This window comes from Wyeomyia smithii, chromosome 1 (genome assembly GCF_029784165.1).
Source record: "Wyeomyia smithii strain HCP4-BCI-WySm-NY-G18 chromosome 1, ASM2978416v1, whole genome shotgun sequence".
In the NCBI taxonomy this organism is placed as follows: domain Eukaryota; kingdom Metazoa; phylum Arthropoda; class Insecta; order Diptera; family Culicidae; genus Wyeomyia; species Wyeomyia smithii.
Genome location: NC_073694.1, coordinates 57,902,989 through 57,917,134, shown reverse-complemented (window position 1 = coordinate 57,917,134; position 14,146 = coordinate 57,902,989). Strand labels below are relative to the sequence as shown.

At 41.4% G+C, this 14,146-nt stretch overlaps 1 protein-coding gene across 1 annotated transcript in view; it reads right to left on the bottom strand.

Annotated features, from left to right (window-relative positions):
• The window catches only part of LOC129717081 (low-density lipoprotein receptor-related protein 4), an 82,715-nt gene that overhangs the window by 47,655 nt on the left and 20,914 nt on the right, over window positions 1–14,146 (bottom strand). Inside the window, exon 3 of the mRNA XM_055666924.1 lies at window positions 4,269–5,166. Coding sequence (XP_055522899.1) covers window positions 4,269–5,166 — 898 coding nt within the window. The remainder of the gene's footprint in view (window positions 1–4,268; window positions 5,167–14,146) is intronic.

Sequence of the window (14,146 nt, the reverse complement as noted above, 5' to 3'; positions counted from 1 at the left end):
ACTGTGAGTCGCTGATGGCGTACATAAATTGTTTCAAATGATGAACATACCTTTCTGCAAAAGTTACTTTTGGAACAAATATTTCATACGAACAAATTCAATTGTGATAATTGTCTACACACTTAAAATTTATTGCCGGGTCTCGGTAATTTTTGCCGAAAACGGCACCACTGAGTGTTCGGTTAAAAATTAATGATAGCTGTCATATTTTTCCGTAAATCTTGGTTCACCTAACTGAAATTTCGGCACAAAATATTCGTAATCTCGGTAGTGATAGCTCGGTATTATTTTGTACCGAAATTTCAGTTAGGTTGAGCCGAGATTTACAAAAAAATACGACAGCTGTCATTAATTCATCAACCGAGCACTCAGTGGTGCCGTTCTCGGCAAAAATTACCGAGACCAGGCAATAGATTTTAAGCGTGTAGAATTCCTTTCTTCACGACACAAGTGCAAGTTAGTTTTTTTTTACTCTAGAATGGGGTTCAGACTATCGTAAAAGCTACAGGAGCATACTGGAGAACAGGCTCAAGGTGATCTAGATTAAATTTTTGGAATGTCAGCGAATTAGCGATTAGCGTCGCTAAATTTTCAATTAGCGGTGCCCACCACTGGGAATCAGTGATTTCACGTTCGATTGATAAAATGGCAAAGTTTAATAATCTCAAGTTACTCATCGTTGACCTCAAATAGTTCTTGATCAATTTTAGAGAAACTTCCTTCGCAAGCTGCAATACTAATTCCCATCGTTAAAAAAATCTAAGAGCGATTTCTATGTTTGGTACCGAATCGATCAATTTATATCTATGAATAAAATTCAAAGCTCTATAGCTCCACCTAGATATTGTTGAATATTGTTGAATTCTGTTGAAACCGAAACGTAATCTTGGAGCCGTTTTCATTCAATAATGAATTTGTCTCTATCGATTTCTTCTGAAGCCTTCCCTAAATCCAGCTCCGCAACAGGATCCAAAAGAATGTCGAGTGTTGAAAAACCGTATTCCTCTGCGAGTTCAATAATCTGTTAAGGTCTTGTGGAAATTTCCTGGATAATCCTGTCAACTGATGAAATCATTTCTCGTCTTAATTCTTCCTTATAGCTTAGTCCAGCATCTGCGCTTCTTCACCTGGCATTCTCTTCTTTCGACGAACACGTTTTTGTGGGTCTGGGTCAATTTCTAGTACAGTACACTTCTTTCTGCATACTTTAGAGCTTATTCCACATTTTTTTCTCGCTTATCGGTCAAAAACATATGTAATGCCATTAACTTGTTAGCGCACTCCTGTATATAGACACTTTTGCTGCAAGTATTTCTGAGTATCGTTGATTTCAATTAGAATTGAAGCCCGAAAACCAGGATGAGCATGTTGACCGTCGCGGTGTTCGCAAAGATTTTGGGGCCCCCTTGGGTGGTGGGCCTGGTGCGGACCGCACCAGCCGCACCCCCCTTGCTACGCTACTGGATCGAACACCACCCAAAATGGGTATTTCCGGGATCGTGATGATTCCTATAGACCGGAAATCAGTTGGTGACTTCCGGTTCGTCTAGTCTCGTTTAGGGGTCTCTGTGTAGCATCCAGATTACGAAAATACCCATCTTGGGTGGTGTTCGGCCATTTTCCAACCTTTTCCAGAAACCGGAAGTCGCCATTTTTTTATATTCGAAATGGCCGCTAGGATCGTTGTCAGCTCTGGACATCGTTTCGATTCCGAAAGTACTCATACATATTTGGTCAATTTTAGTTATTTTCCGGAAACCGGACTCACCACCTCAAATTTCAAAATGGCGTCTAGAGTTGATTTCCGATCTCTGGGCATTATCTCGATTCCGTAACTACCCATATCCGATAGCATTCGGTCAATTGGTTCATTTCCAGAAACCGCAAGTCGCCATTCTGGAATTAAAAATGGTGGTCGTCCTCAGGTCTCCGGACATCGTTCTAATTCTGAAACTACCCATCTGAGGTGGTTTTCGGTCAATTTTATCTATTTTCCGGAAACCGGAAGTCATCACCTCAAATTTCAAAATGGCGTCTGGAGTTGATTTCTGGTCTTTGGACATCATACCGATTCCGGAAATATCCATATTCGATGATATTCGGTCAATTTTGGTTCTCTAGCAGATACCGGAAGTCGCCATTTTGTAATCCAAAATGGCATCGAAGGTCGTTTTACGGTCTCTAGATATCATCATCACTATAACACTCAAAACAATTAAAATGCCCTGTGGAAGTAATTTTATGAATTTTCGACCAATAGTTGTAAGATTCTGTTGAAATATTCATGAAATTCTTTAGTTTCGGGACATATCCCCGATTTCCCCCGGATTTCCGGCAACGAGAAAGTTCTTTCGAGGCACCACTGACTCTGAATTCAAAGTAAAGGAGTTACTGAATCTTTTGGTGCTGAAGGTATCGAAATCGGATAAAATTTGTCAAAGTTACAAGCATTACAATTTGTGGTTACCCGTGTACCCCGTCGGACATTTAAAGGGGAGCAACTTTTGCTGAATCCAGGCAACTAGGTGCACAAGGTCTTTTGAATTTGATATAAATGCACATATTAGTTAGGAATAGAGAAAAAATGATTATGCCATTTTTGTTTGATTGAATTTGTTGATCCCTCGGTCACCAAGGGGTGAAATAGTTTCCAGAAAAGTGGAAAATTTAACAATTCATGATGTTTTATTTGAGCTCTATCTCTGTAATTCGTTATGGAACCTACTACAAGTAGCACTTTTCTGTAAAGAGGAATGATAGGGCTTTCTTTTGGAGCAATCAGAATTTTGGCCGCCGAATTTGGCCGCCATCTTGGATTATACCAGAAAAACGCAATTTTGACCATGTTCGCAACTACCGATTTTCGATCTGAAAAATAATGCAATGAGATATAAGAAATTACGTTGATTGCACGGAATGCATTGGATATTTCGAAACATCGTTCGGAAAATTCGTTGAATTGGTAGGTTAACACTGATGCTCACCTAATTTTTTTCTTGTATCTTATAGCATTTTTTCTCAGCTTTCCAATGCTGGTATCAGATCGAAAATCGGTAGTTGCGAACATGGTCAAAATTGCATTTTTCTGATATAATCCGAGATGGCGGCCAAATTAAAGATGGCGGCCAAAATTCTGATTGCTCCAAATGAAAGCCCTATCATTCTTCATTCCAGAAAAGTGCTACTTGTAGTAGGTTCCAAAACGAATTTCAGAGATAGAGCTCAAATAAAATATGTAAAATTTTCTACTTTTCTAGAAACTATTTCACCCCTTGGTGACCGAGGGGTCAACAAATTCAATCAAACAAAAATGGCATAATCATTTTTTCTCTATCCCTAACTAATATGTGCATTTATATCAAATTCGAAAGACCTTGTGCACCTAGTGGCCTGGTTTCAGCGAGAATTGCTCAGGGTAAAAAAATTCAACTCCCCATTGTAACTATATAAAAACTAATGTTATCAAAAGTTTCCTTCTAATGAACTTTGAGATGTCACTGAGTTTTATCACTTTCGATTGCAGTGAACTATGAAATTTCGTCTTATGAAACTTCAAAAGGTTCTCGGGTACCCCGTCGAGCACATAATGGTTAAAAAACGATTCTGGGTTAGCCTTTAGAAGCGTTTTTCGACGATTCTGAACTCAGTTGGAGATCATTTTCTATTCAGGCACTTTCATCGTCTGTTTTCTGTCTTCTGGAAGCGTTTATGAGTGATTTTGAGCGTAATTCAAGACGTTTTTGAAGGTCTTTTGAAGGTCTTCAGCTTTTTCCGGTAGAACTGAGTTAAATTTAGCATTTTTTTTCGGCGGTTCAAGATCAGTCAGATTTTAAATAACTTTCTATGGTTCGGAAGATACTACAGTAAATTTTGAATTAATTTCAGAAATCTATTTGCTGGTTCATGATGATGTTCTTTTTTGAAATAATTCATATAATTTTCAATGATTTCAGCAAAAGTGCATGGCGTTATACGTTCTCTCGATGACATTCAGCTGCGTTCTTTGAGAATTGGAACTGAAAAAACCAATGCTCCACGTTCCAGACGAAGTTGGTTTGGTCTTTTTTTGGATTTCAAAACATAGTGTAAAGGTCAAGTTCTAGGAGAGTTTCAACGGCAAAATGTAACGTAAATTTCAAATTGGGAATTTGTTTAAAAAAATGACTCAATTGTTTCAGGTAGAAAAATCGATTGATAAGCTCAACAAATATCATGTTGAGCACATATTGAACTAAAAATGATGTTGAAATTCTTGTAGTCATACTTACTGCCTAGTACAGTTCCGCTCGTCCGACAGATCGTTGCAATCGTTGTCTCCATCGCAGACCCACTCCCGCGGGATGCACAGCTCGTTCTGGCACTCGTACTTTCCCTCGGAACACTCGTGCCGTGTTCCGCAGTGCGTTTCATCGGTAAAGTCCCCGCAATCGTCGTCCCCATCGCACAGCCATTCCTTCGAGATGCAGGTGTGCGTAGTCGCGCAGATAACGTGCGATCCACTAGACTCGCAGCTTTGCTTCATTTGCTTTACCAGCTCCTCCTGTACGGTTTCACAGTTCTGCTCGTCCTCCGAGAGAATACAATCCGCTTGCCCATTGCAATGTAAATCCATGTGGACACAGGCACAACTCTTGTCACAGCGGAACTCCTTCGGTTCACAGTGGATGTCGCAATTGTCTACACCAGGCGAGGTGTCCCCGTTGCCACCGGCTTCACTAAGTAAATCTTGCTCCTGGACAAATATTTTGTCCAGTCCGGAATAGTCGTACCCATTGTGGTGCGGCCGGTAATCTTCCGTTCGTTCGCCCCCGGCCGGTCGATGAATGCCGTGATAGATGGTTCCAAATCCGGGCGGGACGTAGATCGGTACCGGCCGGGACCGGTGGCTGCGTAGATCCTGGGGCAGTTCCTGCCCGACGCCATACACCGGAGGAAGTGGCCTCGGTGCTAGGACAATCTTCCCCGGTGGTAGTGGCGTCCGGATGTTCGGTTTCGCTTTCGGGTTCGTTTTTGTCTTTACCAGCCGGCCCTCGGAGGATTTCACCTTACCGGAAGGGTAAAGCTGGCGGGGACCGGTAAACTGGTTGGCCCCCGGATAGAGGATCGGCTGCGAGTAGCGTCTATGATCGTCCAGCGGGTGTGGGGTTGTTTCCTCGTCGCAGACGACTGAAAGAGAGAGAGAATACAAGATATGATTAAAATATTTGACAAATAAATACGATGCTAATTTGTTTCTGGAACCCTAAATTTTCAGGAAACATTTTGATATCTTCAAGTTGGGAATGAAAATGTTTTTTTTTGTTTTTATTTAAGTGGGTGAAGCTTAGCGACTACCATGATTCCGTTCCGATCAAACTTTGTACCGGACTTTTTAACTCTGCCTTGTGGTTGTCAATGGTATACGTTGGTATTTAAAGTTAAAACATTCTCCGATTAAATTGAATCCGTGTAAGCTATAGCGTGAAAATTTCTGTAAAACGGGTTTCGGAAAAAACGGTTACAAAAATATATTTGAAAAAAAAAAAAAACACACGAGGATATCTTAATAAACATAGCAAACTATTTGAATGTTCCCAAAATGTGCCTCTAAACTAAATTGCAAACAACTGTAGAGGCAAATCAATAACTTGCGCTCTGGATTCGAACATACCGCGGATAATCCCAGCCGATTGAAACCCGTTTAACGATTCAGGTCAACCTGAAGGTAATTCCACGGGACAGGCGACATTTGATTGCCCGCTCAGGAGAAACGGCATGATGAGCCACAGAGCTAGAGTTTTCAGCGAACAACCTTGTATTTAATCGTGCCTTCTCTGCTTTTCTTTGGCTACCTCCCCTCCCCAGAGGCATTCCGTTTTTTGTTTCATTCGTTGTTGCTTGCTTCGGCTCCAATGCTCGGGAGTCTGCGGGCCGAGAGTCCCATAGAGCTTTCGCTCCCACCCTCCCATGTTGGGGTTTTTGGGGTGTATGTAGATTCAAAAGCTCGACTGCTACCCTCGAATAGAGCGCATGCTTCGTAGAGGGAATTGCCATTTCATTCAATTCTGGGAATGGCAATAAAAATCGGCACAACGATTCATCCTGTGTCTGTTTGCCTACCTTTGCGAAAGTGGATAACATTTTGCATGTGCAATTCTAGGCTTAGTTTTCTTGATTATTTATGGCCTCGCCACCATTGCATGCTACGGGTCCATCTTTCTGAATATTCGAGAGAGATTCCTTACACGCTACATAGTTTCTATTGCGACGAAGTTAGTCACGTAGGAGTCCTATGGGTGGCAGCACCACTTTGCTTAGAAAAAAGGAAACCCAATCCGCGTGGGTGTGTTTTTTCATTCATTGAAGCACCATCATTACGATCATCACCATCATCTTCATCGCTAGCATGTACGGTTACCCCCCCACAACCCTGCACCTTTACCACGCTGGGTTTTGTCTGAAATCTCAACTCCCAGTGGAGGAGGGCCCACTGCACGTGTGACCTTATGGCAGGCGAACAACAGCGAAGCCTGCCCGTTTTTTTTTGTTGATGAAATCTACTTAGTTGCTGTGTATGAGGGATTTCACGCCAATTTAATCTGGCGCTGGTAGCATCCTGTCAGAAAGTTCAACGAAATTTTGTTAGTTAGGTGACATCGGTTTGTTAAGCAACTTTGAAAATTTGAAATCTTGAAAAGTCTAGAAGGCCATTTGCAAAGGGTCAGTTATTTTTCAAAAAATTTCATACCTAATATCTTAAGAATCTACAAAATTTTAGGGATTCGTATGAATTTTATATAAAATAGGGTGAAACTACCTTGAATGCACCACCGGTAGGATTAACTCAATTTGTGTCAAAACTTAAGGGATTTCCAGAAAACTTTCTTATCCAGCCTCAGAATCACGAGAAACATTTGTAACGTTTGCGGTGAAAAAAATGGACGAAAATTGCCGATTTTTCATTGGTTTACCTTTAATCGCATTAACGTAACTACTTATGCATCATCAATCGTAGTAACCCATGAGTTAGCAAAAAATTTGACAGCTTTATCAGTCAAACTCTAACTGTGATGGCGAGAAAAAGTGAAGCTATTCCGGTCAGAAGTGTGCGCGTTCAAAGAACGGTACCCCGCCGCGTCAAAAACGGACATCGTGCGGCTTTTTGTGGATGCCGGGTATGCCCGTTCCGGCATCTACAACATCTTGACACTATTGGACAACGATCAGAGCATCGAAAGAAAGCCCGGTTCCGGACGGCCAACGACCCTGAGCGACAAGAAGCTTCAAAGGATGTTGAAGAGGAAGCCCGAGGGAAAAGTGGCTAAATCGCTGCGTGCACTTGGCCTGGAGGTTGGTGCATGCGGTAAAACAGTAAAAGTATCTGGAGAACATGGACATACATGTCAGGAAGCGGCAGTCCCGTCCACTGGTCTCGGAGCTGCAGGTAATGACGCAGCGACAGCGGTTGAATAAGATGCTCAAGTCGATTTTTCTGGCGAATCGCGACGTGATGGACGACGAGATCTATCTCACCCTGGATGGCAACGACTGGCAAGGTACTTCGTATTTCACTTCTCATACGAAGGAAGTAAGCTCTGAGGTGAATTTTATTACACACATCAAGTTCCCCAAGAAAGTGCGGCTGTGGCTGACAATCAGCGAGAAGAGGATGTCAAAGCCGTTTTTTTTTCGCTCCGGGCTGGCCGTGAACGGGGAAAATTATAGTACGAAGTGCCTGCCAGAAGTTGCGTCGTTCATCAAGAAATACCATGAGGGCGAAGACACGGTAGTCTGGCCAGATTTGGCGTCGGCCCACTACTCGAAGCGATCGTTGGAGGAGATGGAGCGGCTGAAAATCGATGTGGTACCGAAGTCGGCGAATCCGCCCAACGTCCCCCACCTGCGTCCCATCAAGAATTGCTGGGCAATTCGTCGTATTCCGTCATGGCGAATGTTTCGGTTAACTGCCGGAAGGCCGCACGCAAGGACGTAATATTTTTTGCAAGGAAGCTAACATGAACTCCGGAACTCCTCAGAAATTATAAATTCGGGTTCAAATGTATCTGATCGTTTCTTCACTTTCGTGGAAGCTCTGACATAATCTGTGCTGTGACAATATCGTGTTAACTGCAGACTAGATCTCCGCTCACGGCACATTTCCTCGACGACGTTTTCGACATTCAAGATCGGTGGTATCTAGTCTTTAACTGGTTCAAGTCTCGAACATTCGAAGACCACGTGCACCGCGATTTCTTCCGGCTCAAGACCCTTCGGATACGTGAGTGGCGTTGGCTGTCCGAAGAGATGTAGTTACTTTAAAAAAGAAAACCGCGTCCAGACGAAAACTGCGTAGGGTTGAGCCACACTGACAGAACCGGTGTTAGAAAATGCTAGTGATGCCCCTCGATATCATCGAATTCTAACTTCGGGCTAGGCAACACTTTTAACATTGAAAAGACGATAAGGGCTTTGTTAGCGTAAGAATTAAGGAAGTGAACGAGGAATAGTTAGCGGATTACTGGTTGAAACGATTGTTAGGCGATATAATTTGACTTATTATTATCAACACTCGAAGAGTGGTCTTTCCATATATATATCTTTCTTATATATCTGGCCGATTGATGATCATTAACACAGCGAAGAGAGATTAGGGGTTTAGAATTGTGCTAAACTATCCAGAAACTAACTTTCACAACTGGTAATACCCTCTACTTTCATTTACCATTTGTCGATGAATCCCATTCTTGTTGCCATTTGATTTACGACTGCTCTCGCACAGTTTTTTTTAACTCCTCTGCCAGTAGGATTATCCCAACACAGATAGGAATTATTTCGGCGATGACGGTCACAACTCGAATAGCTATAAGTCGAAAGACGCTACGTAGCTTCACCTGGTTTTGCTGAGTCCCAGAGCTGAATTACCGTACCTGAGTGTTGAAGAAAAGATACTGGCCAACAGAAGGCACTTGCTGCTGCTAGATCCATAGTCATTTGACACAATTCTAGTAATCGAATTTACGGCTTTCGCCGCCTTTTCGCACGCGAAATCGACGTGACCATCACCCCAAGTATTTCAGCACTCGCTTTGGGGCGATAACGTGCTCTCCGATATTGATTTGTACTCGTTGTACCGCTTTGAAGTTACTTACTAATAGTCCTCCCTTTTTTTTTATTGGCAATCTGCATTCAATTTTCGATCACACCAATTACCTCGATCGCCAATTTTTCCACTTCTTCAAGCGTTTTCCCTTTGGGTAGCTTTAGCGTTAGCACACCGTTGTACATTCCATTCCATTGAGTTGGACCTAGGATGGAGAGAGATTCCTAGTTTTGGTCTCGCTACAACTGCACTTGCATCTCATCAGAATGATTCTCTTCATCCATGGTATACGGTGTTGGTGGCCACGTCGCGGAATCATGCTTCGTAAAAGCCCTTTTACGACCACTTTCTATTTTTCTGAACATTGAACCATAGATAGCATGGGCCCTTTGACCTTCGCCATTACGATACGATACGAGTCACCCCATATACATATTTCGACGCAACTCCTTGTAGCAGCTCCTCTTGCGAAATCAAAGCGAGAATTCTCGTTTCAGCGCGGCTTTTAACGCTCAAAACACCATTTGGCGCTCATTTTAGCGCATGTTTTCTGGCTCTGAGACAACTAGCGTGGAGGGTGCTGAGCTGCTCATCAGTAAGCTGGCCATCGTTTACTTCTAGGCTTCAGTCTCCTTGGCATGGTTGCATCGCACGCTCGTGGCCAGGCTTCTGTTAGCTCTTCCGCGGTCAGATTCGATGGTCCGCTATCGACTCGTAATGTTTCCACAAAGAGGTCTTTGTCTTGAGTATTTATACGTTACAAGATTTCGCTGGCCGATACTAAATCGGATTGCCTGATGGTCACTATGGGTATATCTTTCGCACACCATCCAATTCAAATTCTTCATCAGAGATGGGCTGCGGAGAGTGACATCTATGATGGACTCACGACCGTCTTTACGGAAAGTACTAACAGTGCCTTCGTTTGATAGTAGAACTTCTAACTTTGTCAAAGACTACAGCAAAGTGTATCCCTTGGCATTGGTACATCTGCTACCCCACTACTACAGCTCCCAAAAAAAAAAAAATAAAGAAGTTCCTCGGTCATTACGTCCAACATTTGTTGGAATTTCTTCAAGGTCCATCTTGGTGATGCATAACAGCCACGAAACTTTCATATGAACACGAAATTACTTAAATAAATTTCTTCTTGGGCGTCTCAGCAGAATCTCACTCACTCATGTATCCTGCGCACCTGCAATGATGTATAGGGTCGACGTGAAGAATTTTACTGAAGACGATTCCCAGCTTTCGCCTCGACCCGGGACCAGGTCAAGTTTTCGTCGACTTCTTTAATTTCTCTATTACTTAAATAATTTCTCTATTACTTAAATAAATTTCTTCTTGGGCGTCTCAGCAGAATCTCACTCACTCATGTATCCTGCGCACCTGCAATGATGTATAGGGTCGACGTGAAGAATTTTACTGAAGACGATTCCCAGCATTCGCCTCGACCCGGGACCAGGTCAAGTTTTCGTCGACTTCTTTAATTTCTCTATTGAGGCTCCGCCGCCATGGGCCCCTAGGTCTGCCTCTGCTGCGATGTCCTGTTGCAGATTTCGCTTCAACCCTTTGAAATGTGTGGCCGGCCCACTTCCACTTCCGTTCTCGAATTTCTGTAGATATCAACTTCTGATGGCAACGACGAGGGAGCTCAGTATTCGAGATCCAATTATGAGGCCACCAGGCACGAATTATATACCAATCCGCACGAGAGTCACAAATAAAATAGGACTTTTTTCTTACAATCGTTCCCCGAACGTTTCAAAATAATATGGAAAAAGTTTTTGTAATCGAGCAACCATTACTTTTTATAGAAAAACTTGTGTTTATTTTCTTACAAAAGACACTAAAGCTATGATCAAAAAACAAATATTTCTTTTATTTTGTTTCCGTGATCATTGAGCTGCAATTTATTTATTTTTCTCCGAAGAGTCACAGACGAAATCATTTCACTTGTGAAACGGAAGTGTTTTTTCCATTATGTAGTCACGATGATAATTTGAAGTACAAATGGCTCTTTATCTTAGAATAGTCACCAAGAAATTAAGAGGTACATTCAAATTTTTCTGACAAATGCACAGTGACTTGTTATAGAAATAGTCTCCCCAGTTAGTCACTGTGACTTTTGTAAGAAACTATTTGACAAAAGTTTTGTTTAATAGAGTTCGTGACCTTTTGAAAAAACTTATAAGTTATTAACATTGTCACAGTGATTTTGGTAATCATCTCTTTTGGTTTAAATGAAAATCAGAAAAAGTAAACATCGGGCTTTGACCAACAAATGTTACTATTTAGGCACCGTGACTTTTGTAAGGAAACATATGCCAAATGTTGTCATTGAAGAATATGTGATCTTTCTGAAGGTTCCGCGGGATTTTAGTAACTACCCTTTTTTAACCAAGTAAAAAAAAAAAGTTCAATTTAATAAGGTTACATATTCCCAGAAACTAACGTTCGATTGGTATTGTCTCAGATGAGTCCCCGTATCAGTTGATCTTTATTAAAGAATCAAGAAATGATCTTTAACCGGAGGAATGCATCTTGTTTACAAAAGTCACCAAGAACAATAGGTGACGAACACCTGAAGTTTGTTGGCTCACTAAAATGGGGGAAATACTTACTAAAAGCGGCAAAAGTAGTCCATTATAAAATTAAACCATAAAATGATTTAGACGTTTTCCTTGAAAATTTTCATGTATTTTGTAGCAAGATTACAACAGGAGTCACTTATAAACAGACATTTGCCTTAAGAGATCAACAAAATTATTTTTTCGTGTTTCTAAAATATTAAGAATTTTACGAATACTATCTAAAACCTATTTTTTTTTGAAGGCGCGTGAAAATTTTAAGGGGTAGGCGATATACTTTCTCCATGAAAATGGGATTGCATTTGGAAATAGCTCTTGGCATTTATCGAAATTTCCACTTGTTCTATGTTATTACTTATATACACACATTCAATCATTTCTAAATTTCATTGGCGAAATAAAAAAAAACACTAAAATAGCAATGTTCGTGAGTTGGTCACGAATAGTATGTTTTATTTTAGAACTTTGTCACGAAAATTATTCATGAATGTGTTAATAAAAATATGTCTCGCGGTGACAATTTAAAAAAAAAAGAAATGTTTCTGGTTATTCCTATAAATATCACCAAGTAAAAAATACGTAAATGTAGAAAATTTCTAACAAACCACTTTGTGACAATTACTAAAAGTTTGTATAAGGCTCTAAGCCCCGCCTTTTCGACGCTTTTTCAGCATTCCTGACCATTTACAGAACATATTCTTAATATGAATATGAATCTTCTCTTTAAGGTCACCAACATGTCATATGTGCGGACTGGGATACCGCAGGCATCGGCTGATGAACAGCTGCAGCTTTTGTGTGTTCTCCGCTGATACGCACCATGTTTCACTAGCGTATAATAGCACAGATTTCACGTTGAAATTGAAAATTAGGATTTTGGTGTGTTGGCTAATCTGGTTAGATCTCCAAATTATTCTTAAGCCTTAATTCGTGCACCTATGTCGATCTTGGTGTCACCGTCTAACGCTATTTGGCTACAAAGATATTGAAGACCTTCGACTTTCTCCACTTCTTGCCCAGCTACCGTAAAGTTGGGAGGTTTGCCGTGTTCCCGGACAAACACATACGATTCGCATAGATTCTCTAGGATTCCTCACATTGGATTCGTGAGCGTCCTTGAGAAGGGTTCCTGAAAAAAGAATCCTTAGGAATGCCCTGTATATGGCTCTAGGATTCTTGATTAAGAATCGTGAGTGGGAATCCTCCGGATCGTGCTTGCGATTCCTTTCACGATTCCGTCACCATGTTAATCGGTATCCTGGGGATTCTTACTCAGGATTCTCTGCGTGTTAGTAAGGGTTGACACCTAGTGATTTATTCTTGTTGACATTGATGATGATACGCGCCGCAGAGAAGCATTCGGTTAGGTCATTGAGCTTACCCTGCATATCAGAGCGCCGTTGTGATAGTAGAGCAATGTCATCAGCCAGGTCAAAGTCGTTGAGATACTCCATTGTGATAGGTTGCCAAAGCAACCCACGGTTCGATACACGGTCAGTCGCATCATCCAGGATCTCGTCGATAAAGTATACATCCTTGCCTCAGTCCCGCTACGACCCAGATAGGGTCAGACAAGGCTCCATTATGCAGGACTCTGCATGTGAACGCCTCATACTGTGCTCCGATGAGGTTGACGATATTATTCGGGATGCCCTTGTGTCTAAGGGCATCCCACAGATTTTCATGGCTGAGTCGGTCATAAGCTTTTCGTAGTCAAAGAAAACCAAGTACAGAAACTCTTGGAATTCATTGATTTGCTCTAAAATGATACGGAGCATGACAATATGGTCCACGCAAGATCTTCCGGCACGGAATCCTGCCTACTGTCGCCGAAGACTCTCATCGATATTCTCCTGTATCCAGTTTAGGATCACTTTGCACCAGTGGTGGGCACCATTCCGCTAATTCGCTAATTCGCTAATTAGCGCCGCTAAAATTCAGTTAGCGATTTAGCGATTTCGCTAATTTTTGAGCTGGTTAGCGAAACTGTTAGCGTCGCTAAAATTTTGGCCTTCGAAACGCTAATCGCCAATTCGCTAAATTTTGTGGAGAAGCGACAATAGAAATATTCAGAAAAACTGTGAATTGCTGATGGCGTACGTAAATTGCTTCGAAAGATGAACATACTTTACTGCGAAAGTTACTTTTGTCAGTTTTTTTACCCTAGAATGGAGTTCCAGTTATCGTACAAGCCACAGAAGCATTTTGAAGAACAAGCACAAGGTCTAGATTAAATTTTCGGCACACCAAGAACTTTCGTAAATTGCAATGCGCTTGAAATTATGACAACTATGGTTCTTCCTTTTCGATTCAGATAATAATTGAATTTTCATGAAAACATTCCTTAGATTACCTGTTTTCAATGCAAGCTAAATAACTTTTGTAATTCTTGTTTTTACAAAATTAAATATGAATACCGTTTCGTGAACCTTTTACTGTAAATAGATTTAAAAAGTAATTGTTTCCGTTTGTTTAA